The 22,673-nt window shown below is 43.2% G+C and overlaps 1 protein-coding gene across 1 annotated transcript in view; it reads right to left on the reverse strand.

Annotated features, from left to right (window-relative positions):
* The window catches only part of LOC135522635 (WW domain-containing adapter protein with coiled-coil-like), a 44,014-nt gene that overhangs the window by 2,671 nt on the left and 18,670 nt on the right, over window positions 1-22,673 (reverse strand). Inside the window, exons 5-12 of the mRNA XM_064949083.1 lie at window positions 20,181-20,296; window positions 19,479-19,600; window positions 16,794-17,048; window positions 9,691-9,813; window positions 9,133-9,284; window positions 8,334-8,461; window positions 503-704; window positions 38-165 (exon numbers count right to left, since the gene is read on the reverse strand). Of these exons, the coding sequence (XP_064805155.1) occupies window positions 38-165; window positions 503-704; window positions 8,334-8,461; window positions 9,133-9,284; window positions 9,691-9,813; window positions 16,794-17,048; window positions 19,479-19,600; window positions 20,181-20,296 (1,226 nt within the window). The remainder of the gene's footprint in view (window positions 1-37; window positions 166-502; window positions 705-8,333; window positions 8,462-9,132; window positions 9,285-9,690; window positions 9,814-16,793; window positions 17,049-19,478; window positions 19,601-20,180; window positions 20,297-22,673) is intronic.

The raw sequence follows: 22,673 nt of genomic DNA on the forward strand, positions 1-22,673 counted from the left end.
GTGATGTTACCATGGAAATTAGGGTCTGGAATCTTACCTCTGCTCGCGCAATGTCGCTTGAATTTCACTGACTCGAACTAAGGATCTCAGATTTTTGAGCTCGGTGCAATTTTCAGACATGTTGATGCTTCCCATGGTGTGGGCCTCCTCACGTAGCCTGGACGCCTGGGATAGCCGAAGCAGAGAGCAGTGAATTTATGACAAGACATAATCAATTACCAACAGCCAGGATTCTGACCAACGCATAATGAATGGAGGTTCACGTTAGAATAACGACATGAATCAGGTATCCAAATCAAATCTATATATAGCTCTTTACTGATCTCCCTTGAAAAATAGGTATTTTATCAAGTTGGACAACCTGCTAAAATAAAAACAAACTAATACCTACATACATACATACATACATACATACATACATACATACATACATACATACATACATACATACATACATACATACATACATACATACATACAATTCCTGGGATGCGTAACCTACCTGTTTCTCTGCGTGGTCGGCGGGCCAGCCCTGGACATGCTTGATGAGATTCTCGTTGAAGTGTGACGCTAGGGTTGGGGTGAAAGAGCAGGAGGCTGGCCGGTTGGAGGAGCTGGAGGGTGTGGAGGTGGTGGTGGGGGCACTGCTGCTGCTACTGCTGGGGGGGGCGTGGTTGGGACCTGGGGACGGACTCCTCTGACTGCTGTGGAATGACAGGAGCAACGAGAGGAGAGGGTTCAGTTCAATTATGCATATTATGGGTTAATTATATTCTGTTGTAATAACACTATCGCCAACTTTGTTGTTGTAACAGAGGAGACTGTAGGAGAGGGTCAAACTGATCAAATCGGACAAGACGGAACACCACAGAATAAGATCATCAAGTACAAAGGTAGTGGGGCGGCGTTGGGACAGTAACCGAAAGGTTGCTGGATCGAATCCCAGAGCTGACAAGGTAAAAATATGTTGATCTGCCCCTGAGCAAGGCAGTTAACACACTGTTCCTAGGGCATCAAAGACGTGTGTGTTGATTAAGGCAGCCCCCCGCACTTCTCTGATTCAGAGGGGTTGGGTTAAATGTGGAGGATACATTTCAGTTGAAAGCATTCAATTGACTAGGTATCCCCCTTTCCCTTATTTTACCGGTTTAATACACATGTTGGTACCAATAAAGGAAACAATAAAAAAGCCCATTGGGCATCTATTACCAGAGGGTTAAAACAATTAGCACAATTAACAGCGAATTTGCAGATACTGCTAGCTAAATATGGTAACGAACAGAGAAGGAAAAAAACTAAATTGCAAAAACAGGCAATCCAGCTCAAAGTTAACGTACGATACACTATATATACACAAAAGTAACAACCATTACAATTTGTGGATTCATCCATTTCAGCCACACCTATTGCTGACAGGTGTATAAAATCGAGCACACAGCCATGCAATCTTCATAGAGAAACATTGGCAGCAGAATAGCCTTACTGAGTGAATTTCAACGTGGCACTGTCATAGGATGCCACCTTTCCCACAAGTTATTTGGTCAAATTTCTGCCCTGCTAGAGCTGCCCGGGCACAACGGTAAGTGCTGTTATTGTGAAGTGAAAATGCCTAGGAGCAACAACGGGCTCAGCCGCGAAGTGGTAGGCCACCCAAGCTCACAGAATGGGACCGCCGAGTGCTGAAGTGTGCAAAAATAGTCTGTCCTCGGTTGCAACACTCAGAACCGAGTTCCAAACGGCCTCTGGAAGCAACGTTAGCACAATAACTGCTCGTCGGGAGCTTCATGAAACGGGTTTCCATGCCAGAGCAGCCGCACACAAGCCTAAGATCACCATGCACAATATTGCCATGCGTCGGCCAGAGAGGTCGAATGCTCGCAGCCATTGGACTCTGGAGCAGTGGAAAAGCGTTCTATGGAGTGATGAATCACACTTCACCTGGCAGTGTGACGGATTAATCTGGGTTTGGCGGATGCCAGGAGAACACTCCCAGCCCGAATGTAGAGTGTCAACTGTAAAGTTCGCTGGAGGAGGAATAATGGTCTGGGGCTGTTTTTCATGGTTTGGGCTAGGCCCTTTAGTTCCAGTGAAGGAAAATCTTAAGGCTACAGCATACAATGGCATGCCCCCGTGCACAAAGCCAGGTCCATACAGAAATGGTTTGTCGAGGTCGGTGCAAAATAACTCGACTGGCCTGCACAGAGCCCTGACCTCAACCCCATCGAACACCTTTGGGATGAACTGGAATGCAGACAGAGCCAGGCCTAATCGCCCAACCTCATTAATGCTCGTGGCTGAATGGAAGCAAGTCACCAACATCTAGTGCAAACCTTCCCAGAAGAGTATAGGCTGTAATGGCAGCAAAGGGGGGACCAACTCCATATTAATGCCCATGATTTTGGAATGAGATGTTCGACCACACGGTGTCACATACCTTTGGTCATGTAGTGAATATAGGTACGAGCGACCAAATATCATTTTTGGTATGTTTGGACATTTACAACTAAATGTAAATGACACGTTGTGCAAATGAACAAAGTTGTGCTGCATGCAGAACTGGCTCTCCAGCAGCATGTCTACATGCTGTGTCTGTGTGGAGTCACTAGGGAAACAGATCTGACTGCTCTAATTGGAGAAGAGGGGGAGGAGCAGACTGGCCGAGAACTGAGGGGAGAAAAAAAAACAAGGAAACCAAGACAGCATTGGCAGCTAAACAAATAACTCATCCAAAGGGCTTTGGCTTCTCAAACATGTCAGGAAGCTAACATAATATGATGCCCTGTCATATTATTTCAGCCACTTGGATAACAAGTTAAACTAGGTGTCGTGTTAATGCATAATTCTGTGTTTTACACGCAGGAAAAAATAATATCTTGCTGCGTTTTGTAAACACAGATCTGAAATGATTATTACTGTAATTTCTGCTTCAGTTGCAATTTCTCCAGTACTTTTCTCAGTATAGCCAGCCTACTTTCCTCTGGTAAAACACAAGATTAACTTTAAGTAAAACATTAGGAAGTGTAGCGGGCTACATTCTTTCTATGATAGGCCTAAACATTAGAAATATGATGGCCATGCATGTTTATTTTCCAACAACAACAAAAAGACCTTGCTTTTCATTGTAAGCTAATTTACTTATGTGGCTGCCAGCCGTATACCGTTCCACTTCTGTTGTCATCTGATGAAATTGCAGCTATTTTATGTCAAATGTGTTGCACTAATGTATTTCCTGTGAAGGAAAACTATAGTTGCGTGTCCCTGATCACTCTATTGAAGCAAAAACCGCTGGACTTTCAATATTAAACGTGACCCCTGTCAATACACAGCTGGAACACCTGCTCCCGCTTTCTCTGGTTGTGCCATTTACAAACAAACACATGACTGGCTCAACTGTTCTGGGGAACTAAGTAAGTCCATAATGGAAACGAATGTGACAGGGGAAATAAAAACGCTATCTGCTTTACCTTCTAACGCATTGCACAAGTTGACTGCAGGTATTTAGTTAAATAGATAAAATTGTTTCAATGTATGGAAAAACATAGTGTTGACGGTATTGAAAAACCATTCCGTGGCGATTTCCAAATACCCCGGTATATACAGTATACTGCCCAAGCCTATTATATAAACACCCGTGAATTCCAGTGTATGACTACCATAAACGGCCAGAAAAAAAAAAAAATCTATATTGTGATGCAGTATTGCAAAAAGTAGTATCGACGCAAATGGCTTGTGAATCGTAATATGGTAGTATTCTGTTTGTCATCTTAGCACCCACCAACATCTTAGAATCTAAAGAATTAAACGATGGTACAATCCAATAGGGCAGGGTTCGACAACTAGGTTTGGCTTCGAGCCAATCCTCCCCTGAGTTAATAGTCGGCGGGCCAGAACATAATTAGCATATAATATTAGCACAATAAATAGGCCTACACTACACATTGAACTAGATGTTTAACACATCTGATTAGTACATACTAAATTCAGTGATCATAACATAATTTCGATCTGATTAACTTGTTATGGCTGGGGGCAGTATTGAGTAGCTTGGATGAATAAGGTGCCCAGAGTAAACTGCCTTCTACTCAGGCCCAGTTGCTAATATATGCATATTATTAGTAGATTTGGATAGAAAACACTCTGAAGTTTATTAAACTGTTTGAATGATGTCTGAGTATAACAGAACTCACATGGCAGGCAAAAACCTGAGAAAAAAATCCAACCAGGAAGTGGGAAATCTGAGGTTTGTAGTTTTTCAACTCATTGCCTATCAAATATACTGTGTCTATGGGGTCAAATTGCACTTCCTAAGGCTTCCACTTCAACAGTCTTTAGAACCTTGTTTGATGCTTCTACTGTAAAGGAGGGGGGAATGAGAAGGGATTGAGTCAGAGGTCTGCCAGAGAGGCATGAACTGACCACACGCATTCACGTGAGAGTTAGCTTGAGTTCCATTGCATTTCTGAAGACAAAGGCATTCTCCAGTTGGAACATTATTGAAGATTATGATTTAAAAAATCCTAAAGATTGATTCTATACATCGTTTGACATGTTTCTACGAACTGTAATATAACTGACTTTGTCTGAACTAAGCAATTGCGCATTGAGCATTTGGATTACTGGGCTAAACACGCAAACAAAAAGGAGGTATTTGGACATAAATGATGGTTTTCACCCAACAAATCAAACATTTATCGTGGAACTGGGATTCCTGGAAGTGCATTCTGATGAAGATCAAAGGTAAGTGAATATTTATAATGCCATTTCTGACTTTGTTGACTCCACAACATGGCGGATATCTGTATGGCTTGATTTGTTGTCTGAGCACTGTACTCAGATTATTGCATGGCGTGCTTTTTTGGTAAAGCTTTTTGAAATCTGATACAGCGGTTGCATTAAGGAGAAGTGCATCTATAATTCCATGCATAATAGTTGTATCTTTTATCAATGTTTATTATGAGTATTTCTGTAAATTGATGTGGCTCTCTGCAAAATCACCGGATGTTTTGGAACTACTAAGCATAACGCGCCAATGTAAACTCAGATTTTTGTATATAAATATGAACCTTATTGAACAAAAAATACATCTATTGTGTAACATGAAGTCCTATGAGTGTCATCTGATGAAGATCAAAGGTTAGTGATTAATCTTCTCTATTACTGCTTTTTGTGACTCCTCTCTTTGGCTGGAAAAATGGCTGTGTTTTTCTGTGACTAGGTGCAGACCTAACAATTGTTTGGTGTGATTTCGTCGTAAAGCCTTCTTGAAATCGGACACTGCGGTGGGATTAACAACAAGTTTATCTTTAATATGGTGTAAAATACTTGTATGTTTGAGGAATTTTAATTTTGAGATTTCTGTTTTGAATTTGGCGCCCTGCACCTTCACTGGCTGTTGTCATATCGATCCCGTTAGCGGGATTCAAGCCATAAGTTTTAAGCTCATAAAATCACCAATATCTCTACTCAATTATTATTTTATGTTTATTTCTCTGTGCATTGATTGGTGGGGAAAAACAGGTCTGCGTAGCCTACTGTAGTCCACACTACTTTTGTTAATGTCGTTCAGAACAATTAGCTTTATAGCAAGAGAACATGTTGATCTCAAAAAGTATCAAAAAGGTGGATAATGAAAATCTAAGTTTCAGGGAAGAATGGACAGAGATATGCATTCATCTTACCATCTTTCTCCAAAACGAAGCCAGTGTGTCTTACTTACAATGAAAAGGTCGCTGTTTGCAAAGAAGTCAATCTCAGACAGTATTATGAATCTAAGCATGGTTCTTTCACAGTGGCCTTCCCGCCCCAGACAGAGGCCCGATGCAGAAAAATTGAAGCATTAACTACAAGCTACAAAAACGGCAGCAGAATCCTCCTTTGTGGCCTGACAAAAAGAACAGAAGGTCACAAGAGCCTTCCTAGACATCCTGGGTTCTAACCAAACACAAAATGCCCTTCACAGACGAGGAGCTATTTAAAACGTGCATGGTGACAGTTTGAGGAATTGGCTACAGACAAGTCTGTGGATTGCATAATTGCGTCTGTCAAACAGGTGCCCCTGTCTGCGTCAACAGCCGGACAGTGTCCATGCTCTGGTGGATGATGTGCATAGGATTGTTCTGGAGGGGCCAAGTAAGGTTGAGCATTTTCCCCTGGCTATTGATGAGAGTACTGACAATTGGCTGTTATTTTCATGGAAATGACTTTAAAGAGCTACTGGCACTGATTCCCCTCGGCGGGCACACCACTGGGGACATCTTATTCACAAAGCTGGAACCATTGTTTACGCAGCATGGTCTGTCATTAGAAAACTTTGTGGTCTCCGACGGGGCTCCTGCTATGGTGGGCAGACACATGGGCCTGTTCAACAGGTTGAAGGAAATCGCCCCACAAATGAATGGCTTGCATTCTCACCCATCAGAGTGTGCTGTGTGTCAGACTAAACGCTGAGCTAAAAGATGTGATGGATAAAGCCATGATAAATAATCAACTTTGTCAGGGGGACATCAAGCACACAACACTGTATTTTCCGCAAGCTTGTGACAGAATCAGAGAAGGCCACCCACGATGATCTCCTGCTTCACAACCACGTGCGCTGGCTGATTAAAGGAAAAGATCAAGAGCAATTCTGTGAGCTGCATGACCAGGTTGTGGATTTTGTCCAAAAAAGCTAAATGATGACAGCAACTGACCATCTTCGTATTCTGGAAATAGAAGAATTCCTCTCTAATGTAGCTGGTTTGGCTGACATATTCTGTCACTTAAATCTGCATTTACAAGGAAGAGGGAAAACAGTCAAGGACATAGTGGAAAAACTTGAGGCCTTTACCAGAAAGCTTGAGTTTTCAATTTGGACTTGTCCTCTGGAAGGCTACTGCGCCTCAGCACACTGAAGAAATGACAGCCAGAGGTGCCAGGGGGCAAGGAAACGATAGCCTCGCTGGATGAGGCCGCAATTCAAACTGAGCTGATTGAATTCCAAACATCGAGACAAATCAGGGATGCGCTCAGGAGTGCCGAGTCCTGGCATGCTCAGAGAAACATAGCACAATAAAGACAATGTTTGGTTCGACTTACATCTGCGAGTCCTCCTTTTCCTCTATCAAATTTATCAATCAAATGCATCTATAAAGCCCTTGTTATATCAGCTGATTTCACAAAGTACTGTACAGAAACCCATCCTAAAACCCCCAAACAGCAAGCAATGCAGGTGTAGAACTTCTATGAACACAATCAAGACTCACAACAGGAACTGGCTTTCACATTAATCAATGTAGGACTGCCTGCACATCAAAATCACATCCCTCTCAACAGACATCCACAAGATCTTGTCCGGGGGGAAATGCAACTTCTCCCATTAAGTAAGTAACTTAGTATTTAATAAATAATGATATAGGCTACTAACATTATTCATTATGTGCTTATCCATGGCTATTTCAGGTCTCATGTTGACACTATTTTCTGTTTGTGGTTACAGGAGCAGGTTATCCCGAATCTCCAGATATAGACATTACAAACCACCTTTCTTAAATGATTGTTTTATGTAGGATGCTACCTTGTTTGCCAGTTGCAATTGTAAGTATGCCTAATAAAGAATATAACAATCCCACTTCTATTAGGCCATTTTGCTTTTCTTGTGAAAGATGCTGTTCAGCCACATAACTGGCTGAGGTAGGCCAAGTTATTTTATATGGGCCTTGGCTCGGAGGAAATAACACTCCACTTAAGCCCTCTTGTTGTTTGTAAAGTCAAATTAAAATGAAGATTATTGTGGAAGTGAATTACTCGACTGGGGTAGTTTTTCCTCCATCTGTTGCTTGACACCACTTGCATCTCAGGACCAATATATTATATATATATTTTTTTTAATGAACAAAAATATTCAGAATTAATTTTGGGGGCAAATATATGGCCCGCGGTCCACCAGTTTGGGAACCCTGCAATAGGGTCTTCGCAATGATCTATCAAAGACTTGTTGCCCATTAACCCACCAGCAGGTGGCACCTCAACACTACATATTGAAATAATGTGTAAACAGTGTTTTACAAGGCATGATCGTGGCATTGTACATCACCCCTTGAGGTTCTCCGCTTTCTCTTCACATCAGTCTGAAATTAACACAAGAGCTTCTTGAAGACTCTTTGTAGCAATGATAAATTGTTGTTTTACCTCCTTTAGTTGAAAACACCAATTGTAAATCGCTCTAGATTAGAGCATCTGCTAAATTACGATTGCATTTTTTAAATAGATTTTTCACACTGAAAACATTTCAAAAACAAACATATTCAACCCAATGTCACAAAGAGCTAATGACTAAAATGTAAATGTGAGCTAACCCTTGGCGCTGGAGGGTCCTTGGGGAGGCGGCGATGTCGTGTCCGTGCAGTTTGTCGCTGGGGAGGGGCTGCTGGGGGGAGGGCTGGGGGGCTGATCCCTGCTGCTTCACAACTGGCGTGTTGCTCACCTGGACCACACAGAGACAGAGGGGAGGAGAGTTAGAGAGGAAACACCAGAACCACAGACGTTCACCTGGACCACACAGAGACAGACACCAACGACCGACACAGACCCACCGACCGACACACCGCCAGCCAGCCAGCGAGCGACACACCGCCAGCCAGCCAGCGAGCGACACACCGCCAGCCAGCCAGCGAGCGACACACCGCCAGCCAGCCAGCGAGCGACACACCGCCAGCCAGCCAGCGAGCGACACACCGCCAGCCAGCAACAGCCAGACAGCCGATGCCAGATAAGAATAGCTCTAGTGAGATAAACATTCATTATTAAAGACTAAGATGCAGACACACACTGCCAGACACAGACATAACGGAAAACAAGAGCTGCTTGCTCAAGTGCTGTCACAGCAAACGTTCCTCGACAATGACACACTTATTACACTGACAAAAACACAAATCTGAAAGAGAAACACACCCCTACAGCAGTAATAAATGCTGAACAACCAATGTAGGTCTTAGAACAGCTGGTCATGATACTGTGAAACACCAAGAGTAAATACTCCTCGTCTCAGACCAGCTGGGTTATGAAGTCAACAAAATCACTACCATGCCACTCAGGGGGACAGTGGGGTAAAGAGGCCCTACCTTAGGCTGGGGGGGGGGGTAGAGTAGACACTACCTTGGTTTGTGAGGTGACAGGCGGCGTGCTGAGCAGGGCTTTGTGGTGACCAGCGTTGGTCTGAGGCGTGCTGATCCTGGGAGACACGTAGGAGCGGGGAGAGGAGGCATCTGATGTCAAGGACATGGGGGACTGGTTCGACTGCTGGGCAGCTGGTGTTAACAGAGAGGTTGGAGAATGATTTAGTAAAAAACATTTTACGCGACAAAGCTGCATTTTGTAAGCAGGTGGCAAAAGCAAACTCAAAGTAATGTTAGGGACTAATTGTAGATGAAAACAGTGTCTTCTTTGCAGAGTGTAACAGTGCAAAAAGAAGACTGACGCAAAATCATACAAAAATCAACCACTGACATGAGATGCTAAAAACACGCATCGATGCGGTTTGAGGGAGAGAGCATGGATATGCTTACACATTTGACCACCATTCCAATTCTGGTTTAGACAGATTTTTTAACTAAAATCAACAGTGGCAAGTTGGGAGGATAGTTGCCAATTTTGTATATAAAAAATAAACAACCACGGCAGCAAAACACAACAGTGTGGCTGAAGAAGTCCTACCTTGGTTGGAGAGCTGGGCTGCTTGGGAGAGTAGAGTGGTGATGTTGAAGGCCGACGGGCCGGCCGTGAGGATCTTATGAAGCAACGACTGTAACGACGCTTGAGTGACCGCAGCTTTGAGGACTAGGGAGAGAGAAAATAGTGAGGAAAGATCATCTAAAAGCATAAGATGATCCCTAATTAGGGGTGTATCGGTACATGTATTCGTACCGAACAGTTCGGTGCAGGGAACTTGGTTCGGTCCTCAATGAATAAATCGTAATATATAAATTGACGCATTTCAAACCGTCCTTTTGTGAGGCGCAAGCGGGGAAAAAAATTCTGTTCGATGTCGAGTTCAATAAACTAGGAGAATTCCTCATCATTGTTTAAAATCTCCAGTTTGGGAAAATGTTAGCTTCCAACAGCGATGGACAGAGTAGTGGATAAAACGTTAACAGTATGTCACCGCACTCAACGAGAATAACCTATGCAGCTGCCAACACCTCAAATATGTTGACACATTCACACTCCCACCTGCCGTATACCGGAGCAAGACAGAAACACAAAGAAAGAAAACAGTTCTCTCCCCATTCAAGCAGCTCTTGGCAGTGGATTCCGACTGGGCCAAAGAAATAACAGGAGCGATATATGGGCTGTGTTCATATTTGTTACAGTCTTTGGTTTATAGCCGTGGATATGCGCATACTCTGTGGTTGAGAAGAGGGGGGTTTCATTAGTTGTTTCAGCACCTGGTGAACGTGCTCGAGCCACGTTACGAACTTCAATCGTACACCCAGTTCAGCAAACAATTAGTACCCGCTCCATATAAACAAACCACAGACAAAGTTTTCAATTCATTTTCCATAGCACCTTGTGTTACTTAAGTGAAAGCGATTCACATTATCCCGGAGTGGGAGATGTACCGTGCTAGACGTGCATCTGGCACTGAAATAGGCAGTGTCATGGTGCTTTCGTAACTAAGTGGGAAGTGGATATTTACCAAGTACGACTGGGAAAAATCCACTTGAACGGCCATGAAACTGATAAATGACTAGTGGCAAACTAGCACACACCCACCTCTCCCACATGGTGACCTACTAAGGAAACTGCCTCTATAAACAGTCTTTTTGGCAGTTAAATGCAACAAAACATGTATAAACTATAATTTGTTTACAAGCATGATAGCTGTACTTGTAGCATGGCTGGCACAGCTCCTTGACAATTATCCAAATCTGCCTTTCTCAATGAGTTTAAATCCCATCAATGAATCCAACTGGTAAATTCCCACCTCCCACATGGTTACAAACGCAGCACCAGAGTGAAAACTGCAGAGGCCCAACAAAACAATCCGGTCACAACAGACAATGCCAGGAACATTGTAAATGCTGAACATCGTGAACGGCAAATAACTTTCCTGCTGTACCGAAAACGAACTCTGACACAACAGCAATATGTACCAAACTGTGGTTTTGGTGAGCCGTCACACCCCCTAATCCCTAATATAATCCCCGTTTTAGATCAATACTGATCAGACCCACTTTAAAGCCACACACTGTCAAATGGGCAGCGCAAATGCATTTGGAGACAGTGGCTCCTCTCTAGCTCAGGGATGTTCAATTCCGGTCCTGGAGGGCAGAAACACTTCTGGTTTTTGTCTCTACCTGGTAATTAACCGCACTCACCTGGTGTCCCAGGTATGAATTGGTCCCTTATTTGGAGAGGATGATGAAAACCAGAAGTGTCTCGGCCTTCCAGGACCTGCAATGAACAGCCGTTCTCTAGCTGCTCCAAGTGTCTCTTGAAGTAGGTGCAAACTTGATAAAACAATTTATGTCTAAAGATAAATGATTCAATAATTCCACTCTGAAACCATATAATTGTATGAAATTGATTAGAATCATAAAACTATAATCTGATGACGTGTGTAGTTGTCAGAATTAGAACAAGGACCTTTTCTTCCTTTTTAGTATGTAAGCAGGGTGCAAGTGGGAAACAAATGATAAGAGGAGCTTTCGACAGACAAGCTGGACTACTGTGTTCCTTACAGGACATTCTGTCTCCACCTGTGGAGGTGAGAAACTGTTAGTAAAGACGGAGTATGCATTTTTGAAGTTAGAACATTCTAGTGAATAAACTGAACTAACCTTTTGCATAAGCTGTGTCTTTGCCTAATTATTATTATACCCATGGTCTTACAAACCTCCGGGATTGGTCAAAGCTATTGATTGTTAGTTATAATCATTGGGATTCAACATTCTCATGACAAAACTGCATCAGAACGGTGAAACAGTAACAGAGTAGAGGATGACACGGGGGTGAAAATTCATTCCTGTCCCGTCTTGTCATCTTTTCCCCCTGTACTGATCTCACAACAGTTGTATAACCCCGGAACTTTCCTGTCCCTTCCCGATAAAAATCAGTCCCACTCATTTTTGCGAGCAGAAATATGTAGACTATTGTGTTTGTTTAGGAAGCATCTGAAATGATTTCAGTAATGCAACATGTGACTGATGTGGTCATCTTACCTACTTTAGTTGAATGCACTGACTGTTGGCCTTAAGTTGCTCTGGATAACAGCGTATTCTAAATGACCTAAATGTAGACAGATTAAGGCTGGAGGACGAGAGCCGAGACCACAGCACCCAGAAATCTGTAGCCTACAGCTGAGAACATATGAACATTTACAACATATATATTTTTAAAACTGATCGGCAGCAGGCTAAGTCAATCTATATTTATTAAACTCTTCACTTCAGATGGCACGGGTTTAGTTTACCATTAAGCCCAATTATGTGTTTAAGCTGTATGGAGTAGAGCAGCTATGCTGCTTCAGGCCGCCTGTTCCACTCTCCGGTTGGTAAGCTATTTGACTAAAGGTCAGCATGTTTAAAAAAAAAAAAATATATATATATATTTTTATTTTATTTTACAAGCCCTGTACTCAGTTCCTTCCTTGTCAAAGACAACTCCATAATCAAAATGTAGCTAAAACATTGCTCTTTCCTTGTCCGTAAGGTTAGTGATGGGTTCTTGGCTGAAACGCATTGTAATTCCGCTGTTGACGGCATCATCATTTAGCTGACTGACGTAGGTTGGCGTCACTCCCATTCATGCCAGAATCCTGGACTCTAAAGAGTCCTGTTCCCGTGTCAACCTCTATCACAGAGCAGTGTTCAGTCTGGATTCCAGGTCAATTGATAGATGCTTACTAATGGGAAGCCTAGATCATGTTGGATTTAACGGATTCCTGGAAGACCCCTTAGCAGTCATTTCTCTGTAGGTTTAGGTGTGCCGACCGAGCTGAGTAAGGGAAAGCAGGGAATCTCTGGAAGAGAGCAGAGCGTCAGCAGGAAAAGAGACCGTCTGACCCACCTCTGGAGACGCACAGTCTCTCTGTGCGTCCCAATCGGCACCCTACATCTTTCGTAGAGCACTACTTTTGACCAGGACCCATGTTTCAGATAATTCCACATTTTGAAATCGCCACCATTTGACGACACCCAGACGACATTTGTGTTGGTCCATCTTGTCCTTTTGGCCTACTTAAGCACAGGCAGGAAGAAAAGCTTCCATTCTTGGACGTGGCTAGTCGTAGGCACAAAGATGTTTAGAGAGAAAAGAAGAAGTAGTGGTGGCTACACGAAGGTACTACAGCAGCATAACATTTGTTGGTTGAGTAGCGTTACCACATATTCCAATACAGTCTGATGTATATTTATTCAGATCCTGTTCGATTCAGAATTTGAGACAGATATGCAACAGATAGACAGCGGTAGGAAGATCTGTCAATTGAGATGACAACGCCACCTAGTAACCAGGCTACTTCCCAATAGCAAAACCCCAGAATGCAGAAACAGGAAACACAAGCATTTACATAACCCTTCAGTCTGTATCCCAGGTCATGCTAATACATTTGAGTGAATATTCATTCAGTTCTCGTGTTAGATTTTAAAATGCTTAGTATGGGACCTTCCAGGCTAGGCTGAGGTAAAAAATAATAATAATAAAAATATTTACAACAAAAAGAGATTGTTTTTTTTTTTTTTTTTTTTAATCAGTCAATTGACAAAACAGTGCTTGGTAACCTGGCTAATTCCCAATGTGAAAACCCAGAAATGTGGAAAGATGAGCCAGTATAGTGTAGTCTGCTCCGCTAAGATACTGCATTCTGCTTTTGACTCAGGGACCATAAAGCAGTCAGACAGACTGACAGGCTCGCTCCAAACAGACATGTTATTTTCTGCATGGCCACTCATCGATGCATACTGAAGCAGGATTGGGCTACGGCTGTGTGACTTTGGCACCGATGAGCACATTTGGAGCACTTAAGTAGGCCTTCCCCTCACAAGCCAGGCAGAGCCAGGGCCAGCCTCCAACCCAGAGACCTGGTAGTAGCAATACTAGTGATAGGACATATTTGTAAATAAATTAAAAAGCTAGTTTCAAAGACATTATTTGACGATATATTGTATCATTCTTACGCTAGTTGGCTGTACCTGCACCAAAACCATTTTTCCTTCAACGCTTGTTCTTCACTTTTTTAAATAGGGAGCCAAATTGTTTTCAGCACTTGCATTTCCATGACTGATCAGGACGGTTTCTCATGGCTCTCCTTCCGTCTCTGCAGCCAATATGGTGAGAAATATGTTTGGAATATCGGACAGCAATAAAATCATAGTATTGAATGAAAATACATATAGTATTGTGAGAATCACAATACATATCTTATCGGCACTGAAGTATTGTGAGGTCCCAAGCCATTTCAGAACACCAAAAGAGATGAAAGACAGAACAGGCAGAAAGAGAGCGGAGAGAAAGAGGGGACAAACAAAGAGAGAAAAGAGGTGGAAGGACAAGGGTAGGAGAGAAGCAGTGTTTTTGTAGCACACATGCGATGGAGTTTGCTAAACAAATACCTACTGGACTGATGCAAATAATCATGATATCATTCTGCCAGGTCAGCCATGGGTCACATCGGAGTTCAGATATCTGCATTTTCAAAGCGCAGATCCAAAAAGTCTGTGATCAGAGGTGTGCAACTAGTTTTCCTTCACAAAAAAATACATTAAGCAGAAAGTGGCTTCATTTTCACCAGATGACAGAAGTGCAACGCTATTTGGCTAGCAGCCAAAGTAAATTAGCTTACAAATGGAATAGCAAGGTCTTTCATAAACGATGCATCACCATCATAATCTATATAAAAAAAGTACGTGGACACCCTGTCAAATTAGTGGATTCGCCTATTTCAGCCGCACCCGTTGCTGACAGGTGTATAAAATTGAGCACACAGCCATGCAATCTGCATAGACAAACATTGGAAGTAGAATGGCATTTTTGAAGAGCTCAGTGGCGTAGTGGTAGGCCACAGAAGCTCACAGAAGGGGAGCGCTGAAGCTAGTAATAATCAGTTGTCCTCGGTTGCAACACTCACTACTGACTTCCAAACTACCTCTGGAAGCAACGTCAGCACAAGAACTGTTCGACAGGAGCTTCATGAAATGGGTTTCCATGGCCGAGCAGCTGCACACAAGCCTAAGATCAATGTGCAATGCCAAGTGTTGGCTGGAGTGGTGTAAAGCTCGCCGTCATTGGACTCTGGAGCAGTGGAAACACGTTCTCTGGAGTGATGAATCATGCTTCACCATCTGGAAGTCCAACAGACGAATCTGGGTTTGGTGGATGCCAGGTGAATGCTACCTATCCCAATGCATAGAGTCAACTGTTTGGTGGAGGAGGAATAATGGTCTGGGGCTGTTTTTCATGGTTCGGGCTGGGCCCCTTAGTTCCAGTGAAGGGAAATCTTACCGCTACAGCATACAATGACATTCTAGACGATTCTGTGCTTCCAACTTTTTGGCAACAGTTTGGGGAAGGCCCTTTCCTGTTTCAGCATGACAATGCCCCCGTGCACAAAGCGAGGTCCAACAGAAATGGTTTGTCGAGATCGATGTGGAAGAACTTGACTAGCCTGCATAGAGCCCTGACCTCAACCCCATCGAACACCTTTGGGATGAATTGGAAAGCCAACTGCGAGTCAGTCCTAATCGCCCAACATCCGTGTCCGACCTCGCTAATGCTTGATGCTGAATGGAGGCAGCAATATTCCAACATCTAGTTGCAAGCCTTTCCAGAATAATCGAGGCTGTTCTAGCAGTAAAGGGGGGACCAACTCCATATTAATGCCCATGATTTTGGAATGAGATGTTTGACGAGCAGGTGTCTACATACTTTTGGTCATGTAGTGTATTTCTAATGTTTATCATAGAATGTATAACCAGCTACATTTCTTAAAGTTTTACTTGAAGTTAATCTTGTATTTTACTCTGAGAAAATTAGGCTGCACTGAGAAAAGTAGCTGCACATCTGCACATCAGTCAGAGCACTGTCTTTTAAAAGAATGCCAATTTGTGAATTCTCATCCAAGTAGAGAAGTGCAACTGAAGTACAAACTCAGTCTGATGGTGAGAAATTGAGGGGGTGGGGCGCTGTAAGCATAGGCTACCTGGTAGTTAACATAACATTTTGGGGGAAGCCTTTCTATCTACTGGAAGACCTTTCATTAGAATCAACGCTAAAAGCGACACAAAATGGTAGAAGCGCGCACACCGGACACACGGGAAATTCTCGTTGCTTTTGCAGAAAGTTGCAGGAAATACGAATCACTGATGCATTCTATTCCTGTCTTCTGATAAACTTGGGCAAATGAATGAACTTTCTAGATATTTAGTTGATTCCCTACTAAGTTAAATAATTTAACAAATATTGTTGAATTCCATTTGAATGTCTGGATTCTGCGATTCCCTTTGCATGACATTTTTTATAAAGCCTTAGTAACCTGCTAGTCAGGTCTACATATCTGCCTATTATCTGTGAGTTTCAGTCCTCAGACAAAGGGCAGCTAGAGAAACATGGGCACAAGGTTGAAAGACCACTGTCTCCACCATCATGAGCAAAAACAAAACCTTCAAGTATCACTTGCTGCTCCTAAATATTCAGCAATATTCTCTGTGTCTGTCACCTACTCCCTCTATAACCTAGCTTCCCTTGCTGTCCGCGAAAACATTCACCATAGTAGCCCTCACAGATGAGACTCCGTGCACATGCGTCTCTCCCTCTCTCACCCTCGTTGATCTTGGCCATGTCGACGCTCGCGTTGTTGAGCTGCAAGGCGGTCTGAAGTGCTGGGAGGAGCTGTCTGAGCAGGGAGGGGTCCTGGAGAAGGGGGGTATGGGCGTGGGACTGCAGGACCGGGGACACCGGCACCGTGGTGGAGGCTGAGGAGGAACAGGGGGTACCCGACGTGGGGTTCAGGACCGAGCCTGAGGAGGACGACTGTGAAGACACCGACGCTGGCTGCTTCTCCACCTGGGCTGACTCTGTGGGAGGGAGCAGAGAAGCAGCCTTGTTAAATCTCACATGTTAAAAGCACTCACAACTCATTTAGTGCTGAGCAATTTTGACAGGTATCGGTTCACTTATTAGAAGTTAATTTAGTTAATTTTTTCCTTCTGTGAGCTCAATGTGCACATCGCACCGTTTCTCTAGAGATAAATCAGATCCAACCTGAACTATGCAATGTAGTAGGGAGTTGTATGTAGTTTCCAACAGGTCAATATTCTACATAGTTTTGCGCATTAACCATGGTAATTAACCAGAATGACCATAATCCATTGCGCATCTATTTGTCCGGTCTGTGTTTATTTTACACCTGCTATTGAAAGGAGAAGAACGCACATCGTGAGGTGAAAGAAAGCAGCTGTTGCTTCGCGATGTCTCTCTACATGAAACAATACATGATCTAAGTGATTGATAGCTGGAGGTTCAGCAGTCATGCATGTAAGCCTTATTTACTTTGACAGCAGCTCTATAGAGATGAGAACTTGGAATTAAACAGTCATCAAATGAAAAATATAATATAGACTGAAATAGTTGATTAAAGTGAATAAATGACTTAAGTGATGAGCGGTAATGGGCAGTTACAACCATCACGGGACTACAATTAATTGTTTATTCTGTGTTGTTACAGCATTCAACACACATTATGCATTTAATGTCAAAACAATAGCATTAAATCGCTCAGCACTACCGATTCTTCAAGATTATTTTTGCAAGTGTGTAGGAAATGTTCAATGGAAATCAAGAAGCCGATAGGAAAGCTTAGCCTATTAAACAATAGAAGCAGGACGATAGCAGTATTGCGATACTAATTAGTATCGCGGCAAGGAAACTATACACAAAGAGGCTTTGACTCATTTAGGAAAACAGCCCTAATGTCAGAAACAAACAAGTGGTCAACAAGACTCACATTAACATATTTTCCTAGCTATGGCACACATTTTAAAGGACCAAAGAGTTGTCTGCTTCATGTTTACATTGTTGCCATGGGAAAAAATGATGTGATACTTATATCACATCCCTACTGCGCAGCAGATGCGTTTGTTAAAGACGTGAATCACTCCAGGGGAAACTGCCTGTTAAAATTGGCGGAATCTCAATTTCTAATCATAAGTCAGCAAGTGGGTATGTCGAGTCACTGACAGACACACAGAAGTTCTCTTGGATAAATATGCCAAATTATTCAAACCATCTCAAATCAACAGGCTTGTTAAGTCTGATTAGAACCTGGCTGTTGGCTGTGGACTGGACTGTAAGGCGCTAACTGAGTAAGCCAAATCTCTCCCTGAGAGCTTTCCCCCCCCCAGCTGGCCCTCAACATTTTTAGCTTCCAAAGAGTAGTTCCTCCGAAAGAACAAACTTGATACTGTTCTTCCGTTTGTTTAAGCTGTACCACTTATGAACCAACCACAAACCAGTGACCTTGGCATAGTGAACACGCATGACAAACCTGAGTCCAAATAAATCTTGCAAATACCGTTTCAGCCCAGATGCCAGGTCTGGTAGGGGAGACAGAGCACTGTGCACCACCGCTGTGTTCTGGCTGTTTGACAGGAGGGGAGAGCTCTACTCTGCTCTGGACGGTGCAGTATGTCCCGCTCTCTTTCCCCCTCCGTTGCTCTCTCTCTCCCGGACGGTGACAGTGCAGTCAGTCTTTCTGTGTTTGCCAGAAGACATCAATCAGGTCTCTATGACGGCCCATGTTCCCCCCCCCCTCCCAGTCTCCACTAACTGGCTGTACAGCACGGCACGCTCACCAACATGAACCACTACCACCGCTCCTGCATTATATCCCCTAAGAGGCTACTGTTTCACTGAGATAATGGAAAGCCTGAGAATAAGAGTGGTTTTTGAAGACAAGCAGCCCACAGATTTCATCAGACATTTTAGAACTCAACACAGCCCCCTCCCAGAGGCACACGTTCAAAACATGACCTTGACTCACAGATGCAGCATTAATTGAATCATACGTATAGACGGCACGGCCACAAGTCTCATTCTTTAGGTAAATTTAGCATACGTCAGCTAGAAATTTAACAAGGATCATCCATGACTGATAAGAACATTCAGCAACCATTATTGCACAAAAAAGTAAAATCGCATGTTTCTAGCAATTTGGTCAGGTCTTCCTTGTAGAAGGTATTTTGACCTCAATGGGAGACATGGTATAAAAAAAGACTCACAAGCAGCAGTAAAGTCAGTATGTTGTTGTACGACTCACTAGCAGCAGTAAAGTCAGTATGCAGTTGTACGACTCACTAGCAGCCGCAAAGTCAGTATGTAGTTGTACGACTCACTAGCAGCAGTAAAGTCAGTATGTTGTTGTACGACTCACTAGCAGCCGTAAAGCCAGTATGTAGTTGTATGACTTACTAGCAGCAGTAAAGCCAGTATGTAGTTGTATGACTTACTAGCAGCAGTAAAGCCAGTGAGTGCTGTAGCCTGCTGCATGGCCTCTCGTCTGTAGTCCCTGTCTTTGGGGAAACTGTTGACTGGCGCCGACTTAGTGCAGGACTCCTTCTGCCTCTGCTCTCTGGAAACAAACAGTTAGAACTCAAGTCTGCGTCTCCAATGACACCCTATTCTCTATAGATTGCACTACTTTTAACCTGGGCCATAAGTTAAAACACATAGCGCAAATCTTCATTATTGACATGTGATACAGGGCAGGGGTTCCCAAACTCATTCCACTCAGGGCCCCCTTCCAGGGCTGGGGAACATCCTGTGAGTGTGCCACGTCTATTTATATTGGCACAAGCACTGTTCATGACACAAATTGTTCCCTCTTGTTGGCGGCAAGAAAACATTGCAGTTTAAAAGACCATTTTCTTGCAATTTTATACATTTTGTTCATTCATGTGATACTTAAGTGACTCAAAAATTACAACAAAATCTATGGGCTAAAGAAACATTAGCTGACATGGGCTAGTTGATCTGGACATTTCTTAAAAGTTAGAAATAGCTTTAAGGTACACTGCTGCACCCCACCCCAGTCATCACTGACTGAAAAGGCCAGCATTTTAAAAATGAAAAGGGAACCAGTACAGCTCAGCTATGCTTGGATAAGTCTTGTGAAAGGGGAAAGAAGTGAATGAAGATGGCATAATGCCTACCTCTCCAGCCACTCTTTGGGTTTCTCCCACTGTGACACCTCTGTTCTGCAGTTGTAGTAGTACTTCTTCCCAGAGGAACTGATGTGCTCTGACCAGTCATCTTTATCTTCACAAGGCTGAGGAGAGAAGACGACAGTTATGAGAGAAGGCGGAGGGAGGCAGATGGGGATATTTGGGTTAAGGAGGGGAGAGAAAGGGACATTTTGCAAAGGAGAGAGAGGAGGGAACTGTAGGCAAATAGGGAATAGAGAAGAGGATACATTTTATGTATGAAGGGAGGAGAATATGCAATGATACATTTTATGTATGCAGGGAGGAGAATATGCAATGATACATTTTATGTATGCAGGGAGGAAAATATGCAATGACACATTTTATGCCATGAAGATCTGATAGGTGAGAAAAAAAGATACTGCAGCGAGAGAGAGGGAGAGCGAGAGAGAGAGCGATTAGGTCTGATGCAAGAGCTTGCAATGTGAAATGTCTAGTATGTGAGGCTCCATCTGTGCTTTAAGGTTGGACTCTGATACCAGGGCTGGTTGGGAGATAACATGTAGGGATGGATGCTGGCTTACTCAACAGCTAGGACGGCTTCTCAAGCTTTTAAAATGTTGACGTTTGTGTCATTGTTGAGGTCTATGCTTCTATGTACAACACCAAGAGAAAGTAACATTTTGTGATTCGGATTCTGAAAACCACCTGCCCGGGGACTAGATACAAATCTGTCGACAAAGCGAACACATTTCCAGACGTGTGATTAATGTTGTGCATAGTACCAGTATATAAATCTAATAAAATAGATCTTGCAAAGTAGAGATGGGCTTGAGTAATAGAGTAGTGGAACGGACATCAAAGCTCCATCTTTAACCAGAGATCACTTACTATTTTTATACTGTAAAACTATTTGGTGGAATGTCCTTTGTGGCAAACCCGAAATAGACAAGTTACATTTTGTCATGAACACAACGTTAATTTGCTTGACTCTAGAGTTCAGTTTGTAAATGTGCACACAGTTCTCCCTAAATTCCCTTTCCCTCCATTTCTCATTCCTTCAATTGCGTTCCGACCGCTCCACCCACACACACACTTGAGGAACACTGAAATAAATTCCCATGAAAACAAATCTGATGGGGTACACAAGCAACACTGAACAAAAAGATAAAGGCAACATGTAAAGTGTTGGTCCCATGTTTCACGAGCTGAAATAAAAGACCCCTGTTTACATATCTGTTAATGAGCATTTCTCTTTTGCCAAAATAACCCATCCACCTGACAGGTGTGGCATATCAAGAAGCTGATTAAACAGCATGATCAGTACACAGTTGCACTAGAGACAAAAGGCCACTTAAATGTGTAGTTTCATCACCCAACACCACAGATGTCTCAGGTTGAGGGAGCGTGTAATTGACTGCAGGAATGTCCACCAGAGCTGTTGCCAGAGAATTGAATGTTAATTTCTCTACCATTATTTTAATTTTACCTTTATTTAACCAGGTAGATCGGTTGAGAACAAGTTCTCATTTACAACTGCAACCTTGCCAAGATTAAGCAAAGCAGTGCGCCAAAAACAACAGAGTTACACAAACAAACGTACAGTCAATAACACAAAATAAAAAATATCTATGTACAGTGTGTGCAAATGTAGAAGAGTAGGGAGGTAGGCAACAAATAGGCCACAGAGGCAAAAATAATTACAATTTAGCATTAATACTGGATTGATCTGTGCAGATGATGATGTGCAAGTAGAGAAAAGCCGCCTGCAACGTTGTTATAGAGAATTTGGCATTACATCCAACCGCAGACCATGTGTACAGCGTTGTGTTGGCAAGCAGTGTGCTAACGTTGTGAACAGAGTGCCCAATGGTGAGTGCCTCACTGAGAAATCGGGGGAGAAGGGCCTTGGTCATGGAGGTGACCAAGTATCCGATGGTCACTGAGTTCCAGAGTTCTACTGTGGAGATGGGAAAACCTTCCAAAATAACAACCATCTCTGCAGCACTCCACCAATCAGGCCCTTATGGTAGAGTGGCCAGATGGAAGCCACTCCTCAGTAAAAGGTACATGACAGCCCGCTTGGAGTTTGCCAAAAGGCACCTAAAGGACTGTCAGACCATGAGAAATTAGATTCTCTGCTCTGATGAAACCAAGATTGAAATCTTTGGCCTGAATGTCAAGAGTCACATCTGGAAGAAACTTGGCACCATCCCAATGGTGAAGCATGGTGGTGGCAGCATCATGCTGCGGGGAAGTTTTTCAGTGGCAGGGACTGGGAGACTAGTCAGGATCGAGGGAAAGATGAGCGGAGCAAAGTACAGAGAGATCCTTGATGAAAACCTGCTTCAGAGCGCTCAGGACTTCAGACTGGGGCAAAGGTTCACCTTCCAACAGGACAACGACCCTAACCACACAGCCAAGACAATGCAGGAGTGGCTTCGGAATAAGTCTCTGAATGTCCCCGAGTTGGCCTGCCAGAGCCGATCGAACATCTCTGGA

Source organism: Oncorhynchus masou, chromosome 30, assembly GCF_036934945.1.
Source record: "Oncorhynchus masou masou isolate Uvic2021 chromosome 30, UVic_Omas_1.1, whole genome shotgun sequence".
Taxonomy (NCBI): domain Eukaryota; kingdom Metazoa; phylum Chordata; class Actinopteri; order Salmoniformes; family Salmonidae; genus Oncorhynchus; species Oncorhynchus masou.